At 40.2% G+C, this 20,219-nt stretch overlaps 1 protein-coding gene and 1 long non-coding RNA gene across 6 annotated transcripts in view; one reads left to right on the plus strand and one right to left on the minus strand.

The window, feature by feature from the left end:
• The window catches only part of BCL2 (BCL2 apoptosis regulator), a 96,108-nt gene extending 90,082 nt beyond the window's left edge, over positions 1-6,026 (plus strand). The window contains exon 2 of the mRNA XM_048310665.1: positions 1,300-6,026. Coding sequence (XP_048166622.1) covers positions 1,300-1,434 — 135 coding nt within the window. The 3' untranslated portion in view covers positions 1,435-6,026. The remainder of the gene's footprint in view (positions 1-1,299) is intronic.
• LOC125329166 overlaps positions 1-20,219 on the minus strand; it is a 54,763-nt gene that overhangs the window by 30,781 nt on the left and 3,763 nt on the right. For 3 of the 5 annotated variants that reach the window (XR_007205068.1, XR_007205064.1, XR_007205063.1), the window contains exon 2: positions 7,159-7,208. The exons of the other annotated variants lie outside the window; for them this stretch is intronic. This is a non-coding gene — a long non-coding RNA (uncharacterized LOC125329166). The remainder of the gene's footprint in view (positions 1-7,158; positions 7,209-20,219) is intronic. 5 annotated transcript variants of the gene reach the window in all.

A 20,219-nucleotide genomic window follows, 5' to 3' on the forward strand; every position in this document is an offset into this window, starting at 1 on the left:
TCTAGTGAATAGAAGGCAAAATATTAAAAACCTTACACGCCCTCTCGTGGTAAAACCACAAATGCTCCTATTCTGATAACAACTAGAGATGCCTGATGAGGGAAGCTAATTTAACTACAGAATTTGATTATCATTAACTCAGTTGGAAGGTTTACATCAATAATGTACACCTTTCTCTCCTCAATTCCTGCTGTAAGCCATAACAATATATGCATTTTTAGAAGGCAGGTTACCTCCTAGCATAATAACATTGCAAAACAGCTAAAGGCACTATGACTTTAATAGAGAATGTTAACTTCTACCAAAATTGGGAAGTCTAGGGTAATAAAAGTAGAGACAAAAGCCATCATGTTAGATAGCTGTTTCATGTGTTTATTTCAATAGCTTGGGAGCAGACCTTAATTGGCTGCACAGTAAAAGAGTTGCCATAAATGATGATGCTATCAGTTTTGTCACATTTTTAGTCATTCAGCTTGGCTATTTACTGCTTTTGTGCCATACAGTATGATTTATCTGTCTCTCAGGAATGCTCTGAAGCGTCATGCTTGTTAGGAATTGCAGCCTGAAAGAAAGGCACTACGTGCAGAGTATGACCAATCCAATCATTAGCCTGGTCAAATCCCACTGTATTTATGAGTCACAAAAACTTTATCTTGGCTACTTAAACAGCCTTTCCATTTGGTGCCTACGTGCATGACCAGGTTTTCCTGGAGCATATGACCACGGCATCACCCTTTTTGATGACACTTGTGAAAGATTATCATAGGTGTAACACAACCCTAACACCTTCAGTTCATATGGAAGAAACATCTGTGGCTACTATACAAAGTCTTCTGAGCCCATCCCAAGGGAACCAAACAAATACTGCGTTGTTTTCAATGAAGCTGACCTGCAATATAGATGCCCCATGTCCAGTGGAAATGAAAGATTTGGAGAATGAAAGTTCATCTACTTCCTTCGTGTATGTTTGTACAGACAACATTTAGGACCCAAAATAGTGGTAACTTATATTTAAAAATACTGCTTCTGTCTTTTCTGTTAGACTGGGCATGCCTAAAGCAGCAGCCACTTATAAGTAGTTTCAGCAATATTTGTAAAGAAATAGGCAGGAGAACTTTTTTTAAGCATGAAAAACTGAGCTCCCAAATCACTATTTTCATAGGTTTGTGTGGTCTTCTTGTGCCAGCGGGATTGCTGGTTGACGACTGAGAGTGAAGAAATTGCCTTCATTTCCCCATCCCCCCTTCCCCAAAAAAAACAGTGACTGCAATTCTGATACTCCTTTTCTCATTTTTCTAGGATGCCTTTGTGGAGTTGTATGGCAACAGTATGAGGCCTTTGTTCGATTTCTCCTGGATCTCTCTGAAGACTATCCTGAGTCTGGTTCTGGTGGGAGCTTGCATCACTCTTGGCGCTTATCTCGGACATAAGTAGAGTCACCCAGTTTATTGTGGATTACAAAAGTCTTTCAAAACAACAAAATAATATTTTTTTTTCTGTAGCACAATATTTTATGAGCAAAGCAACTTCCCAGCGAAAGATTAAATCAGCTATTACTGCCAAAGGAAATATCATTTATTTTTACATTGCCGGAAAATTATTTATTAAAAGATATTTACATTTTAACCTGCTATTTTCAGAACCTCAGCAAGCTGTATCTGTCATCACATCACGTTGTTATTCTTAACTTTAATGAGCCCCAGAGTATTTTACGTTCTTTTTTTTTAATTAATGCCGCTGGCTGGATTATTTTATCTCTGAAGAGCGAATATACTGACAAAGACCTACCTGCTTACACTTACAAGGGCAGTTACTTGAGCTGCTAAAAACTGCCAAATGGTGTTGAATTTTCTAGCATTTTCCAGGAGGGATCTGAAAGACAAGGTCAGCATGAACAAAGTCCTCACCCTGTCCTGCTGGCAAGAACTGACGTAGTAAACAATTCAACATGGTACATATGTGGAGTCAAGAAAGAAGCTTCTTGAAGGACACTTGGCTATCCCTACAGGAGAACAGTTGGAAATATGATTGCCTATGCCTTTTAAACATGTGTTTTCAAGTTACCAGCTGTGCCATCACATCATAGTCACAATACTCACACATGTCAACTGGTTTTTTTTAATAGAAGTGTGAAGTTAAATCTTTGGGGCTTGCAGGAGATTGCTGTTCCAATGATTTTCTCAGCAGCAAAATGTTTTTTGTGGCTACTGACACGGAAACATCAGGAGACCTTAAGTGCCTGCTTCAACAGAGCAGAGCTGGAGTCTGAAGACCTGACCTGTGTCCCACTTTAGTGGGCTCATATCTGCAACTAATCCTGCTTACTTACAGAGTTCCTCCGGGGGTTTGAAACCAATTAGATGTGGTCTCTAAATCCCGGAAAGTTGAAAAATATCTTAATTTTATTTGGCAAAAAGCAGACCTCAGCTAAGTTACAGATTAGCTCTGACTATCCTTGTTTATCAAACTGGACACCAAAATCAAGTTCATTTTCATAACAGGAAAGGAAAGTGAGATTTATCATCCTGCCCCTCGCGCTCAAAATTATTTCATGCTAACAATTTCCTAAGACTGTCTACAGAAGAAAAGATGATGAAGAAACTCAAAATCCTCTCTGGACAGAGACTCTTTGACACCTCGCTTGTGCAGGTGCCTACTGTCATCTCAAGTGAAAATAGGCTGAAGGAAAAGGGGGAGTGGGAGGTGTGAAGTCATCTGCTCCTGTTACAAAATGCACCGCAAGTAAAATTAATGCAGAGTACATAATACAGTTTTATAAACAGACCTGTGTTCTGAAACCAGATGTGTCAATGCCTTTTAAAGCAGGGCTTTCCATGAGCTTGACGGGGGCCAAGAGTCCCCCGGAAACCGAAGACTCTGAAGTGTCGAGTCCCAGGGCCTGCTCTGAGGCATGGAAATGTCCATCTTCAAATGTTTTAAGTCCTGCGCTTCTATTTTTTCTATGGAACTTTTGAAATCTGGGATTAGTGGGTAAATGGACGTCCAGATGTAAAAAGAAAGTTTGCAAAGCTCTGGATAAAATGTACCGTACAATACATAAGTGCTCAAAGGGTGAAAAACATACAGTGAATAAACTGTAGCTCCAACCTCAAGATTTCAGCTGAATAACTTTGTGGCATTATATGCAAAATATCTCCAGTAACTCGGGAATGTAATATGTTCAATGTTAAGGCTGTAGTTGATGTTGTGTCTTCAAAGCTGCTTTTATGTTTGGTTTTTTTAAGAGTTGTACATCTCAGCATTTTTACTGCTATTTAGTCGTGGCACCTACACTTTGTATGAGCAAAGATGGAGTGAGCTTACATTTCAGATTTGAAATTACTTAATTTTATAGAAATGTAGAAAGGAAATATTTCTAAGAACACAAAAATGTGAACTATACTTCATTAAAGGAAAAGGAAAAAGAAAAATCCCACCATCAAACAAAAACCTGCAGTGCTTTCAGAGTGCTTCTGTAAGAAGTGGGCATGCTCATGTAGGGTTTTTATGAAAAATATTTCAAATCAGAGGAACTGAGGAGTATTGTGGATTGAGTGTGGGCTTTTTTTTTTCCTCAGCTTACAAACTGAATTTGTCTGCAGCCAATTGCACAACTGGAATTGGCTGGTATTGAGCTTATGTTTCATTTCACAATCTAGTCTTCGTTTCAATTTGTGCCCATATGCCCATTAAAGTTTATGAACTATTAGACCTCAAATTGTTTCAATATTGTTTATTTTATTAAAGGTTTACATTGTCAAAAGTAGTAAAAATACCAATTCCTGTGCTGCTATAATACCAGGATAATTTGAATGGGGTTTCTGTTTTTAATACCTTCCAATGGCTAAAGTTTTTTAAAGCTGCTTTACAAATAATATGAAAATGACACATGATACACAATTAAATAAATACTGAGGATTTTGTGTTCTGTTGTGTCTACTCACTGGACTTCCCAGTGTATTTGTTAGTACCAGGCAAAAAGAAGAGTCATGATGACTGTTGATGATTTTATTTTATTAAAGAGCTAATGGAGTTTTCCCATCCTGACTGCAGAATAGTACAATATTGTGGCTGCATTAGGTATTATGATAGTTGATCATACATTTATTAAGAAAACATATTAGAAACTTTGAATGTATATAAAAGCTTGAACCTCTTAAATAAAATCCTCTCTTCTCACTCTTGCATTTCTTTTGCAATAATTCCTGTCTTTTCTACTCTTCATTACACTTCCATGTAAGATTTTTTTTCCACAAAATGCCTTACAGACTTCCATGCTCAAAGACTATGCTTCAGTGAAAACCCATCCTCTGTCACTATGTAGGCACAGACATCTGACCATTCTCACCATATCCAAATTGTAAAGAAAAAAAAAAATTAAAAAGAGGGATACTTCTGAAGTGTTTAAGTGTGGAGAATCAGAGGTCAAAAAGGAAGGAAGAGGTCAAGAAGTGGAGGGAAATAGAGAGATCATTGAAGTATCTCCCTAGTTAAAGATGAGTGTTACCTGGAATTTGTTTATTTTTCATCCTTTCCATTGAAAAAGGATGATATAAGGGCAGAGAAAAAGCTTACAAAGACCCCACAATTATTTTTCACTATAGAACTTTGTTAATGCTGAAGGCAGTTTTTTAAAACAGAAAATGTATAGGTATTGAAGAGAAGTACTGGATTTTGCTATATTCAACTTAGGTGTCCTTAAATATTTTTCACTCCATTTTTTAAGAAAATAATGAAAGTATTTTGCTTCTGAAAAAATATTCCGTAGGATCACCTGAGACCTGTCATAAATCAGTAACTTAGGAACAGATGAAAAAATTCTGCAAGTATTCTGAACTCAGAGGTGATACAGAGGATATTTCTTAATGGAACAAGCACTGGATCCACCAAAGGACTAATGGGGCTGTGGAGGTAACAGAGACTATACAGATGAGAAAGGGAGCTGGAAGATACGGAGAATGACATTGGTATGTAAGAAAATCTTCAGTTTCATATGTTGCAGGAGTTTACCCAGGATGGTCAGAACATAATTGTTAACTAAAAGCAGCGACAAATGTGTGCACTACATGGCTATGATTACTAAAAACTTGCGATTACAAAATTATGTGTAAATTATTGTAAAATTATCTAGTCTATAAAAGTTCATCGGTTTGCTGTTGTTATTGGGGATTATATAGCCTGAGTAGTTTTGCACTAAAAAGGAACAATAGTGAGAACAGAAGTCTGAAACCAGATGTGCAAAGGCAACACAAAGGTGATGCAGTTCAAAGAGCACAGTCCCAGTCCCCCCAGTCCACGCAGTCTCCCCAGCTGAGGCAGCGAGAGTCTGGACTGCATGCTTTGACCCTGAAGCATAACACTGCTTAGCTGTGCACCTGCACTTCACTTCACAAACCTATTGATTAAAAGTATAATGAGCTAGCATGTTTAAAGCCTTTCTTCTTTTTCTGCTCTCCATCTCTGAACAAACTAGCAAAATTGTTCATTTCTATTATGAGCTTATGGCTCAGTACTATATGAAAAATTATACATATTTTAATTTATGGGTATAAAAATTTTTTCTCACTGCAAAATCCCAGCTTTATTTTTCATTCCTATCTCTCTTTCCAACAAGTCTAAATATGAGGAAGACAAAAGAGCTAATTTAATCTGTATTTGGTTTAAATCACACTTCTATACTAAATTAATGCAGCTTCATCACACAGTGAAATTATCTTCAAAAAGTAATACAGCATTAAGAGTTCCACACAAAAACTATATATTTTTATAATTTAAATAGCGGGTTTTTTTCTTTTTCTTCTGAATATTTGAATTTTAATTATCACCAGCATAAATGTACATAAGCAGATATTGTTTATCTAGTACCTTTGGATGATGTATGTATGGTAATGTAGTTTGTCAGTTTATCATCATTTAATATGATTATGTTGTTGTCTTTAAAATGTTATAAGAACATGCTGCCATTAAACTTTCCATGTCTGTCTAGTTTCTATTGTGAAAAAATAATAAAAGCACACTGTGAGATACTTGTTTTGCATTTGCATTGTTTAGGATTTGTCGATAAAAAGCTATTCAAACATTTTGAGTGTAGTCCCATAAATGACATGTAATGTTTCCTTCCTGATAGTTCTATTCACCTGTTCTGCTCAGCAGTGGCCAGTACTCACCAGTCTGATGTAGTGGCCCAGGTCTGAGTAGCTGTTGCTGTGTGAAATACAGCCCACAGGTGTAGCCTGTGCTTTGGGGCCCAAGGACAGTGTCACCCTTTCTGCCCTCCTATTCATTTGATGCCTTGCAGAAAGCACAGCAAGGCTCTTCTATTTGTTTGCTAAAACTGGTTTCCATTCTTGCAAACAGGAGCTGGAAATGCACATTAGCAAGTTTCAACAAGAGCAAAAAAAATATTTTTGTTACTGCTGAAGGCTTCCTACAGTTATGAGTGGTTTCCAAAAAGTGTTTAGGTATTTTGCTTCTTACAGGCTCACGTTACCAAGCCCTTGATTCACAGTGGTTGCCTCTTACCTTCTGTGGTTTTAACTCAGGTAGAACATAGCTGAATGTGTTCAAGTAATGAGTATTTAACTGCTTTAAGAATTTACCCAGCTTCTTGAGTGGGTTTTGCAGCCAAATGTGTGCACTGTGCTGTCATGAATGCACTTTTTATGAGTGCCTGAAGTTCGCAGTTTAATGCTTTTCAAGCACAATTCAGGCACGTGCAGAACATCTACCCCTCTATCTGTGTCCATGAAGACAGAAGCGGTGGAGGAAGTCAACCTGAAACTGAAAGAAGAAGCAACAGCAACAGAATGCAATGCATGGACTCTGTCCTCTGGGCTCTGGGATTCAACTGTCCAGCAGAGAGCAAGGTTACTAAATTCTTTGCAAGGTAGAAGGTAAACCACTTTGCAGTGGGGCAAGTACTACCATTTCTCCCTGCCATTATTCTGTGAAAAAAGAAGACAAGGACTTGGGGGAGAGCAGCCCCAGCACTGCATTTTTTCTAGCTAAAATCTAACAAAGGAAGATGGGATTAAGTTTCCACAGGGAGTTCAGCAAAACTAGGTAAATTAGTTCAGAGATTCTTCTCTTTCTGCCCAGTCAGATAACTGCAATTTTTCTAAAAAGCTAATGGATTAGCATCCGTGATTAAATGCTTACCTTATCACTGGGACCAAGCACAGTGAGCAGATGGGGAGAACAGAAGAGGTCTGGTGGATAAAGATAAAATGAACATTAGACTTGGTAACAAAGGTGAGTTTTGGCTGTCTGAAAATCAGGTAGGAGCACACTAAAAAAAAAAGAAATTTTGCTAGGCCAAAGCCAGAAAGCTCCCTTCTCAAAACATTCCTGAGTGGCACTGGAAGTCTCCACTGAAGCTGCACAAGCCAGGGTCAATCCACCATAAACCCCTGTTGCAGGAAGTTTACTTACAGCAATGGGGAAAGCATTTGGTCAACTTGACCCAGTAGGGGAGAGCTTACACTGGAGAAGCACTTTGTGTAATGAAATTATATAAATGCATGCCATAGAACTATTTTATAATCTTTCAAAAAACACTCTTTTAGTCAAGTATCATGAATCCCAAAATAGGATTTATTGTTCCACTGACCCACAATAATCAGTCTTATGAACTGATGAGCATATCTGATGCAAACACATAAAAGTCAATGCATGCAGTCTACATACTAGGGTGGCAACAGCTTTGATAGACCCTTAATCTTTGTCTTTGTTGGGGCACCTACAGCAGAAATTGGGAAAGGAGAAAATGCTGCGTTCAGCACTAAAACGGACAAAACCCCTAGACTGTACGTTACACCTGCAGTGGAAATAATCATCCCTGATTTACTAAACGTTATTCAAAAAAACCCCGAAAACAAGTCACTTGTCAAAAAGCCTCTTGCTGTCTTCTGGGTTCAACCCTCGAAGTCACTAGTGAGACAACACACACCTCCAGCTGCCCGAACGTGAATGCTTAGCATTCAAACTGCACAGCCTTTCACAGAATCACAGAATGGCCTGGGTAGGGAGGGACCTTCAAAGATCATCTAGTCCACCCCCCTGCCATGGGCAGTGACACCTTCCACTAGATGAGGTTGCACACAGCCTCTGGCCTCAAACACTTCCAGGGATGGGATATTCACATACGACTGGATAGTTTGAAAAGAAAGCAAAAGAAAACAGCAAAAGATTGGAAAGTGAACCCACAAGTCACATAAAAAGCCCTAACAGGCATGAAGGCATTTTGGAAATGCACTTCTTTTAAGACGGGATCGCTGAAAAAGCTGAGAGGCATCACGTCTCCCTACTTCTTACTGTGTCATCCCACAGCATTGCCAATGGCAAACCAAAGAGACTTTGGCTAAAGAGCTCCTCTTCCTGGCCCGCACCACTTCCACTGCCCTTCTCCCAAGCAAACAACCGAGGAACCCACTAGCAGGGCCCAGCAATGCCAAACACGTCAGCCAACCTCAGACGCAAGTTTTGGCAAGCCCACTTCCAGAGAGTAAAGATGCCAGCACCCTGTAATACACCAGGCAGGCGGAGCAGGGCCACGGAGCTGCAGGATAATTAATGCTGCCTTTCAGCGGGGAGCTGGGGCACAGACGTGCTCTGTAATGTTTGCATCGGAGCCCGGCCAGGAGCCTGGGCTGTCTGCTCCAGTGCCCAGATGCTGTGGCCTGAAAGGGACCACTGCCTGCACTGCTCTGTCCTTCGACAATTCTGCTTGAAGTCAAACCTGGCAGCAAACCAAAGTGTTCTCTCATGAGACTGTAAATTAATGTTGCTGAAGGAAGCTGGCTAGTAGTTCACGTGGCTCTGCGCTTGCTTTACATCTGGTGTCAAACTCTGAATTCCCTCTACAGCTAGGAATAAAACAGGTGAGGTGCCTGGGCCACTCAGCACCCCCTACACATTACTAATTTCCTTTCATCCAGGCCTTTAAAAAAAAATCCCCGATCATGCTACAGTTTTGAAATGTTATAGGGTTGGGTGGTTTGCTTTTTTTTTTACTTGAAAAAGCAGCTGTTATTTCTCTCCAGGCTTTGCAAACATTCTTCCTATTAAGTAACTCATTTACTGCTAGCAGCAGGCACAGCTTCCTCCAACTCGCAACTCGAAAAGAAGCTGATACCTTTTACACTTGAAAAACGTGGCCATGGAAAAGAAACAGATGTATTTTAAACAAAGATGCTCATTTTCAGCTCCTCCTCACTCCTTTGCCTCACAGACCAGGTACTTAACAAGCCCTTCACTCCAGCTGCCTACCACCTAAATCAGCACGATTCTTTATCCCAGTGTTTTCATTAGGGACACAAAATCAATCCTTAACCAAGGACAAATAGCACTGCTTCCAGTTACATCCAAATAACAGCTTCCAGTTCTGGAATTAGACATCAGTGCTGTTACTTTGTAGCTGCTTCCTTGCTTTCTGCCAAGATGGAGGGGGAAAGGAAGGGCACTCCAAAGGTCATAAAAGATATTCAAGAAGTATAAAAAGATAAATTTATACAGCTATCTCCAACAAGAGATGAGACAGCACCCAAGGTTCAGATAGGCCTAACCTCCTCTTCACATCACACACTTTTCAAAGCGTGCTACCCCACTTGAGAACTACTCCATCATTATCTACTGGGAAACTCCCATCAATATTAACAGGAGCTAGGAAGAGATATTTTAGTATTTGCACTGATAGCTGCAGAACAGCTTTAACTGCTATATAAAGCTATTCAAATACCTGAGAAAAGCCTGGATTTTTCTTCAAATGTCTACTTTTCTTTAAGTTCAGGTTGATTGTGGTGGGAAGCTATGTGGCAGAGTAAAAAATCAGCCAGCCATACCAAATATTGCTCATCCCTTATGAAGAGAAACCCCAGCTGTCCCTTGCAAGCCCTGAAAGCAACATCAAAATCCGTAGTAGAGTCAGAAAGGTGTTAGGAAAATGGACCATGACACACAGCTGTAACGTGTGTTACAAGTGAGCACCGCGCATGCAAGCAGAGAGGTGCCCTGCTCTAAGCAGTACCCTTTTTTTGCTTATTTTGCATGCTTGACAAGTGATGTTTTACCTCATGCTTTCCCAAGTCTTTCTGGAAGTAATTTCTCCATGCGTCGTCAGAATGCCACCAACAAGGGTATGATCAAAAAGTCTCCACTTGCTTGCCTTAAATTTAATGTTCAAGTTCTCTCCTACTGCAGAAATTTTATTTTTTAAAAAAATAGAAATTAAGTCCAATAATTTTTTTTTGTTTTAGTAGATACTTGGAAAGAATTAGCTAGTCAAAAAAATATGTCACTTTTGGCAAACAGAAGTATACACACCCACATTAAAAAAAATCATTCTGTCCTTCATTTTCAGCTGTATGTCCACTGCTGAATCATCCTTTAATTACAGCTGACAATTGCACAGATGTCTCCAATGCAGTTTGCTCATAAAGACACATTCACTGCAATGAGATACATGACAGACTTCACACTTAACAGTTGTCAACATAACTTCATTAATGTGTCTTGAGTATCCACTTGTCCACCCCCACCCACTTCAAAACCAAAATTAAAACCCGCTTTTCTTCTGTCATCACATCCTCCAACAACTATCACCACTCACTCAAGTGTTAGGAAAATAAGTCACCACTTTTTCCATAATCCTCATCAAAAATTGCTACTTCCAACAAAAGCAGTGTACAAACAAACTCAAAGTCACAAATGAAAGAAGCCATTTTCATTTCCCAAAGACCACATCTATTTCTCTTCTTGACCTATCTAATTAAGTGGTATGATTCACCGATGACTAGTAGCACAAACATACATTCATGTCTTCAGTTCTGTCAAAACATTACAAAATTAGCAGAGAGCAGCTACTGTTGTAAATTTAATGATGTACCTATGATGACTGTAGCTGGCAAAACAAATGTTCCAGCATTATAAAAGCCCTTTCAATACATAAATATTTCCTCTAAAAATAAGCTTGCACACTTAGAAGGCATTATCTTTATTGCGTAGAAAAGACCTAAATGTTCTCACTTATGAATGTCAGACAAGCTATTTTATGTATATGTGGGGCAGCAGCCCCAGTGCAGACAACAAATGGGATTCTAAACAAGAAGAATGCCCATGTTTCATATTTGTCTACACAGGGATTGAGATCATGATGGAACATGTCTATAGATGGAGCCAATTATCTGAAAACAAGAGATGTTCACAGATTTCAGTTTTTGATTAGAGACATTTATCAGTCAAAACTACTTGTGACTCATGCTAAGATTAAGTTTTATATTAGAACAAAGAATTAAACTACCTCTTGGTATCATTATCAAAAAGACTGATATTCAACCTGCACTCATGAATTTTGCCAACTTTGCCGTAAAGGTCTCTCAACAAGGACTTGGTTACAACACTGCTCAGTTTTCATACACTCACAGGAATAGAAACAAAAATGTTCAACTCTGCTACCTCTTTATGAGTGTTTGAACTGAGGGAAGATTCTAAGGTAGAGGAAGTAGGGTTCAGTAGGTCCTCCCTATTCATACTGGCCTTTGGATTTTGCCAGATGTTTGCATCTTTAAATGCTAGACAGAGCTAAAGGTGTTGTGAGCTTTGTAAGGGTCAAGTCTTTGGTGACCTTCAGAGCCAGGAGAGAACTACAACCTGAAGGGAATATCGATGCTAGGAGCTGGAGCACCAACAGAGGGAAATTTCCCTTCTTATTCAATTTAGGCTTAGAGGGAGTCCCTTTGAGTCCCTCCACTGATGTCTCACTGTTGCTGCCTGTTCCGAGCTTCCCCTCCCCCCTCCCAGACACATCTCACTGTGCTTCTTTGCTATCTCCCCTCTTTTGCACTGCAGACGTGTGCACATACACAGCTGTAACTTCAGTCCCCAGTGCCAAAGAATGTCATCCTTATTGTCACCCATGTCTCCCCATCACTGGCTATATGAGAGAGAGCATTCATCATCACAGATACGTGTCCTCATGAAACAATCAATGCTGTGAGAAAAGTTCTTCCCTGAGTTTCCCTCTCTCTTCCAGCTTCCCTTGTTTGGTGGGAAGATGGAACACAGTAAGAAAAGGAAATTGTACAGCTGCAAGTTCCCCAGTAAAACTTGGAATAGTTCTTCAATGGAAAAAAAAAAACCATCCATAAGAGTTATAAAATCACTCTAATACTAATGATACACTAATGATGTATCTGTATTGCTGGAAGTGTGTGGTAAACATTTCTTTGTAAATGTGATTTGAATGTATGTAGGCAGTACTGTAAGAAAAATTTGAATTCTGGCAAATGAAGACTTTCTATTACTCTGTATACTCAGCTAAGTAGAAATTTAAAATTATACACGGCAACATGAGGAAAAAAAAGCAGTCAGACTGACAAAAGTGGAGGGGTTTGTTTGGTTTAAAATGCCAAAAATTCCATCTAAATGAAAAACCTTAATATATTAACTATGATGCTGTTATTCTACCTGTATAATCAGTTTAATGCCTCTGAAGATTTAAAGAACACTGTAGTAATTATGTGATTTCATCTTAATGCCAGCTTTAAAATGAAGGGGGAAAATGACTTCTGTATGCCTCACAGAAACAAATAATTGCTTTAAATCCATCTTCCTTGAAAGCAAGCTGAAAACTCTCCAGTTTCAAAACAGACAGATCAATCTTATGCAATTTGTCTTGTTTCTAATTATTAAGATAATTTGTAATAAAAAGCTGGAGGGGGTAGAATTAGGTGCTAGGGCAAGATGTTTGGGCACACATCAACCACCAAAATGGATTGAGATCAGATGAAAAAGAGAGAACAGAACAGCTATTAAACTTCTGCCTCGTCTTCACTGGGGCTGTTGTTAGAAACTTGGAGTACAGCTGCACTTAATGAGTTTGTGTAAAAGCAGACATTATACAAATGGGAGAAAGTAGGAACTTCATCCAATTAGATAAGAGAGTTGGCCAGCAGCCTCCAATGAACTGAAAAGCTCTTCCAACTTTAGGGATGAGAGCTAATTATAACTCTGTTTTTGTGTGTGTACAATGCTACTAAATTATGAAGAAATACTGTTCTGTCAAAAAACTATGTTGTATGTACTGACTTGATTATTACAGATAGAGGATTTGCCAGAGACAGGGCTGGAAAATTATTAGCCTTCATAAAAAGAGAAGTCATTCTGCCATCATACTTCAGGCTTCCCTTCTTGAGTTTCTCCCAAAATTTGGGCAATCAGGTGGAATGGCAAGAATTTCTATTTCTTCCTCTTGGTACTTAGAATGCAAGGAAGAGAGGCTGACATAGGTAATTATGTGCCTGTTAAGAAAGGTAGCTCAAGAGATGATCACTATTGAAGCTAACTCACAAACCCGAGAACGCTTTCCTTTATTTTTCCTTTTTTTTTTTAAATACACAATAAGATGAAGAAGCAGAAATAAGCTACATATGAATGGGCACAAAGGCTCTCATTTTTGCCTGATAACAATTAAATACCTTGTTCAGAGAGTAGACTGAGGTACAGAGAAAACAAGGAAATGATGTTCCATCTCCTCCTCCTTCGTCACTCCCAAACATGCCTCCTTAACACACGATGTCACAACTACTTAGGGTGTGCAATTCCCAGTAGCCATGGCCCAAACACCTTTCTGGGCTCCATGGCAAATTAAGTCCCCCAGCCAGCTCCAGACTGTCCATCAAGCTGGGCAATTTTCAGGAAATAAGTGACATTTTATATAAGGGAAAAAATGTGTGAGAGGGCATGTGCTCACTCCTCCCTGCATGCTGAGGGCAGGAGGGAGAGGAAGTGAAATTAGATAAGTTATTGACTTAATATTAGAAAACAGGTTCAGACTCTGGACTTCATTCATGTCTCCTTTGGAATAAGGGCTTATGAGGACTGCAAAACAATGTCACTCCTTATAGCCAAACACCCAGGTTCTGTGCTTACTCACAACCTGTGCACACTGTCCTTATGAGCATGAAATGCAGTTTTGTTTTATTTTCAGGACAAGGTAGAGCCACTGGTACTCCCTGAAAGAAGCCAGAAAAACAAGATGGAAAAATCCCAGAGCAGACAGAGCACACCAGAAGGCTGAGACTGCTAATGGGACAGCTGTAAACAAGGATGAAAGACTCAAGGATTAAAAAGGGCAGTGGGAAGAGTCCAGAACAGCACTGTGCTTAAATCTATCCAAGCCATACTTCCAAAGTAATATATTTTACTTCAATTATCCTCGAAGCAAATAAAGAAATTAACTTAGATTTAAATCATCAGTAAGACAACCTCTCAAGAGACTTTCCGCGGTCTTTCAGACTTTGAAGGAAGACTACCAGTGCCAGTCCTAAAACTAACAGAGGCAAGACAGAGTTTTAAGGCTCCTAAACACAGATTCAGCATGCCAATTCTGAAATGCTAAATAAAAGCATTGGTGTCTTATTAAACGAAAAGCAAATCACCAAGAAATCAGCTTTCAGGGATCTACTGAACCGCCACATTGTACTTGCTCAGAAAATTACCCAGCAGTTTTTTCTGTTTAAGCAAAACACAAATCAGTTTTGCTTAGCAAATGCAGGAGCCAAACTCTTCTATTGTGAGGGTTTCAATAGACACTCAAATAACTTTGACAGCAGCATGGAGGGGGAAGGCTGTCTCTGACCCAGTTTCTGTATTACAGCGTCGCTTGGGTGATGGTGGTACGAGTGTTCACAGCAGAACCTCTTTTCTTCAATTTTCCTCTCCTCCTTGCCCACCATCACTTTGTTTAAATAATCCACAGATGTTATCATGGGCACAAGAATATGGTTAATTGAGCTTAATGATTGCTGGCAGCTTCTTATATGCATTCAGCTGGTGATTCTTCAGCAGAGAGCCCTTTACACAGTGTGAGAGGAAAATCTGTTTATTTCTTTGGCTTTCTCATTTCATGGCCATTCTGAAAGCAGAGTTCTCATTTTTTCCTAAGATCTTTGCCCAAATCCTCTTAACACACCATGGGAAATTCTGAAGGTCAGGCCCTCTTCATCCAGTGGAACCTAAATGATTTTTTTCTAGGGTCTTCACCAAGAAGTTTCTTGCTACTTCTCACACCACTGATCCAGGAGAAGATTCAATTGCTCCTTTTTGTAGAACAACAAAAGCCTACAGAGGCAGGGAAGTGGACTACTCAATGAGTGGATAAATGCATGAAAGAAAGGCTCCACATACCCAGGCAGCAGGGAAATGGGGACTCCACGTGTGCAGACACCTAAGGGCAGTGTCCCTGCCAGGAACCCAGGCAAGAGATGTGACAGATGAACTGGGATGAAAACACTGAAAATTTAAGCAAGAGAGGCAAAATCCAAAGGGTGCACATAAAGATAAAGTCACAAGTTTTTTTCTCACAGCAAGGGCTGAAATACACTTCTGAGTCTGAACATGCACAATGAAAAATTTCTCTTAAAAAAATCCTTACTGCTAGCCATGTTTCAATATGGTTTTCAACAGATCTTGAATTATTATGAACCCTTGCTTGTCTGCTTTCATATGTCACAAGCCATCAGTAACCTGACAGCTCTCTGGCAGACTTTCAAGCATCTTCAAAAATACAAAACCAATCTTGCCTTTAATGTTTTTTCTCTACTTCCAGCTCCTAAACCAAAATCTAATTCAGAGATTTGAAAAGAGCAGAATCAGAAATAGATTTTCACAAATGTCATGATAAAGAAAGCTGAAAGTAAAGAGTTACACTGTCAAAAACAATGGTATATGGGCAAAAGAAAAGCAGGGACAATTTTATGTCAGACTGTAGGCTGCACAGTGGTGTATGCCACAGCCAGGGGTAACCAGCCTTTGAGAAGCCCACAAATAATTCTGCTGTACATAGACTGGGATTACGCCAGGTGGATCCCAGCAGAAGTGCACGAATGTGGAGGCTACTGCACAGTGAGAAGCCAGGCAGTGGCAGGAGGTGAGCCAGAAAAAACTGCTAAGGAGATCCCTGTTCTACTGGACAGTAAAGCAGCTGAAGTCACAAGGAGCTGCTGTCATCAGCCATAAGACCTCTTCCCAGCTCTCTCCCTCTCACTTTCCTTGGCTCATGAGTGTTGTTCAAAGTGCTGTGCATGTTATTAGGGTTAAGGAGACTGGTCACACTTGCACTAGTCAGTTACACTCAAAAGGCAAAAAGACTAAGACTGGAGAGAGGAAAGCCTGAAAAAAAAGATGAAGTTTTTATTTTCCCATCAACTATACATTTGCATTCTCAATCCACGGGAGAAACCAGGTCTCTTTTTTGCTTTCTTCCCAGGTTTTCTTCTTTTTATTTTTTTGTTTACACTAGGGAAAAAGACCAATTGGAACATTTACATTATAAATCTAACTCCTTTTTGTTTGAATCCAATAAATTTTACTTCACTTTCTCAAAATAAATACATTTTCTGCAAATATCTTGTATCATTTGAAAACTCATGTTTGTTAAGAAAATAGCGGTGGTAAAAACTTTTGATCATTTCTAGTGATTCCTTCTTTATGAGGATTGTGGCACTTCCCTGGAAAACGTTAGCTAGTACTTCAGTACTGTTAACTTCCCTCAGGTGGCAGAATCATAATTTCCTCTGCTGCCAGAAACTTGACCTTGGGGCATTCATTTTGCCTTTGTGTTCCTCAAATCCAGCTATAAAATGGGTATAAAACTTGTACTTTACAGAAGCACAACAGGCATGAAACCACTCATTATTTGAAGCTTTTGCATACTGTGGAGGAAGAAAGTATAGAATACATAAAAACCCACATGAATTAGGCTTTATAAAGATGCTGGGAGGATGATGGACCTGACTGAATTACTGGGCGCAACTGAGCAAAGCAGTGCTGCTTCCTGAATGACTAAAGCCTTAAGATTCTCTTATGCTTGCAAATAGCACTACAAAATCTCTAATGGGTTACAGATAGGCAGGATTGCTGTTCTATATCTCAGCCAGAGGACAAGAATTATTCTGCTGCTCAACAGGCTACAAACATGCAGTGGCTCGTGCAAACCAAAAGGAAAAGCAGCCAGTACCACAGAGTCAAGACTGACGAAATAAACACCATCATTCCCAAAGCACTTTAATTTTATCTCCAGTGGAAAAGCCAGGCTCTGCCTTTCTTTGCCAATGGTATATGAAGCTGATGCAGTGTGCCTGTGATGTCACTTCAACACTGGACATTTGTAGCTCTACTCCTGCAACTTAAAGCATGTTTTCTGAACGTAGCCTTAGCTAAAAAAACCCTTTCCTGGCAAGAACTGGTCCCATTCACTTGCTGGTCTTTGACATCCCTCATCTAGATTGAGTGGTCTGTTTGTCTTTTTCTGAAGGTGGAAACACAGGCCAGAGCTGAGCTCGACATGGCAAGGCCGGTAGCATCCCATACAGACACACATTAACAGGGAACAGCTGAGAGCCCAGTGCCCTCGTGCTCCTCCGCCAATTATCAGCAGTACCTGGTATCAGAGCTAGCTGTGCAGGGGGAAAAGGGAGAAAAACTGAGAAAAAGTGAAGCTGATGATTAAGGAGTAAAGAATGGCAGATGAAACTAAAAATAGTCCCCTCGGCAGTTGTAAAGGAAATTCGTTTGACAGGAGGCTGCTTCTTTTGTCGAGAGCGGTTTGTTATGCAAGAGACGATACCAACACCGGCTCTTCTTATCTGGGTTGTCAGTTTAACTGACAAAAAGGAGCAGGGTTAACATCTCTGGAGCCACTGCCAGTCTCAACATTTGTTTGTTTTCATGCGTGTCCGTGTTTTAAGAGGCAGCCCGGGGATTAACACCGTCCAGAAACTGTGGTGCAAGCTCGGTTAGGCAATTCCACAAAAATCTTCAGAGTACTTACTCGTCATTAAAGGCAACAATTGAGCCCCTGTCTGCTGCTGGTTTTGTTCCCCTGCCTCCTGCTTCAGCCATCACATGGTGACTTTTCTGCACAACAGAAAACTGAATGCCCACAGGTTTTTCCAAGCACAGGCAGCAGAGGACAACCTTGCCCCTACTCTGCTTTTCCAGTTCTCAAGGTAGATGACTCAGAACGTGCAGAGCCTCCTGGATACAAGAAAATGAAAAACTAAACCAAAGAAAGTTGTTTCGTTTCATCCCCCCCCCACTCCTTCCTGATGCTGAGCCTTCAATAGCACTTACACCTCTACGTGCGAAGGTAAGAAGTAAGAAGGAAGAGGCTTTAAAAGACACCACTTTAACACCTCCTCTCTTACAGAAGAGAAGCCACCGTAAAACCAGGGGGAGGAGAAATAAAAGTGAGGCAATCAGCAGCTTGCTGGCCAATTGCCCACATGAGTGCAGGTGAGTCTGTATGTTCCTCGTTAACGTGCCTTCTGGCATGCCTGAAAGCTTTTGGAGAGAGCCTGGTGGTCACGGCTGCCAATATCTGCCAGTGAGGAGGTAAGGAAATCGCAGCCTGTCCAAGTTAAACACGTTAAAGCCAGGACTTCCAAAAACTCAAGTGACCCACATAGGGTGTGTGGGAGTGAGCACTTTGGTATGATGTAGGTGCAAGGGAAAACAACTCTTATTTGTCTTCTTTTCATTGGACTTCCCTGAAACATTCGTTTTTAGACCCAGTATGGTGCACTAAACCGTAGGTTATTAGAAACAGGAGTCTCTCCTCTATTCCTATTTTTGGAGGAAATGTTCATCAGCATAAAGACAGCAATGCAGAAGTCCCGTATCCTTGGTGGGTAACTGAAATCATCCTCTCTGTCCCAAACACCAAGGTGTTTGGTAGAAAAATTAGCAGAAAAGATAAAATGGTGGAAAAGTAAATACCAGCTTTTTACTTCAGGTTTTAAATGTGCACCGTGTTGAAATATCGTGGGCTTCTTTTGTAAACTAACTTAGAAATAACTTGATCCATTTCTCATTCAGTGCAGGAAGACCTCGGTGGCAGATTCTGCCCTAAACCAAACCCACCTGCCATGAACTGCTTGGGCCACAGGATGCCACTGTTGCATTTCTTTTTCAGGAGGTCGAAAGAAAGCACGACAAATTGTTTGCATGAACTGGACACCTAAATTTAATTCCCCTTTTCCTTCTTAACACATACAATTGCCAATGTTTAGCGCTCCAGACAGACCAACCAGATGTAAATAGTTCAGAGCCGCCCAGGAATATGTGTTTTCTTCAGGAACAAAATGTTTGAATACCTTTTAAGGCTCGATTACTGAACCCAGCACCTCTGTAGCTTCATAAATTTTCTATCCATGAGAAATCTTTCCAATGACTGCCCCAAGTGTTGCCTCCAACCCTGATACTTTTGACCACAAAACAAATACCCTGGTTTTGGATTTTATCTGTGTCTGGATGAGAAAAGAAAAACACTAGATGGGAAAGCAGATTAAATCAGAGAGAAGGCAGGCTGCTCGTAATTCCTACCTCTTGTGAAAGAGCAAGAGCCCCTACTATGTTAATAAAACTTCATAAATATTTTACTAATATAAAATGGAATGCAATGTACTCATGCCAAGAGACAGGGAAGTGGCCTGAGCTCCCAGATAGCTGCTCTTGCTGCAATTTTGTGCAATTTGCAAACTGGCATACAGAATCAGAAGCCCAGGACTACTGAGACCTCTGGGATCGTCGACAAAAGCACCGCACAAAGGTCCACCAGTGTGAATTTTAGAGTAGTCAAGACTGCAGAGATCTACACAGGGTCTAAAAGTCCTCTGAAAGCAAATTTCTGTCCTGAAATATTTTCACATTTAAGTGGTAAATTATTACAGAAAACTAAGTATGGGGTTGCAGACAGTTTCCAAGATCTACACAGACAAGGGTTCCCCCAAGTTCAGCACAACACAGATGGAAATTGTGAGAATGGGCTGTTAAGAAATGAGGGAGAAATTTTAATGTTAACAGTCTCTCAGATTTCAAAAGCCATTTTGGTTTTGCTCAATATTTTAGAAGGGAAAAAATGGCTTTAGCCTACTATAACTCCATTTAGGAACAGGGAAAAAGAAGATGAATGATAAGGTTTCAGATACATCTTGGGTGGCCAGCAACAAAAGAACTTGAGGAAAGCCAGCATGAAAGTGACAGCTGTGGTGATGCAGAGTATTACTGAGGCTGGTGTTACAGCTCTGTTCTTCAAGCTGATGTAAATATGAAGGGGCCCACAGATAACAGCCTTTTAGGATTCAAGGCTTCAAAAGAAACATCCTCACTACCTTCAGCCTGTTTCGGATGTGTCCCAGAAACTGGCTATTCCTCAGTCAGGG

The sequence above is a fragment of the Corvus hawaiiensis genome, chromosome 1 (assembly GCF_020740725.1).
Source record: "Corvus hawaiiensis isolate bCorHaw1 chromosome 1, bCorHaw1.pri.cur, whole genome shotgun sequence".
NCBI lineage: Eukaryota > Metazoa > Chordata > Aves > Passeriformes > Corvidae > Corvus > Corvus hawaiiensis.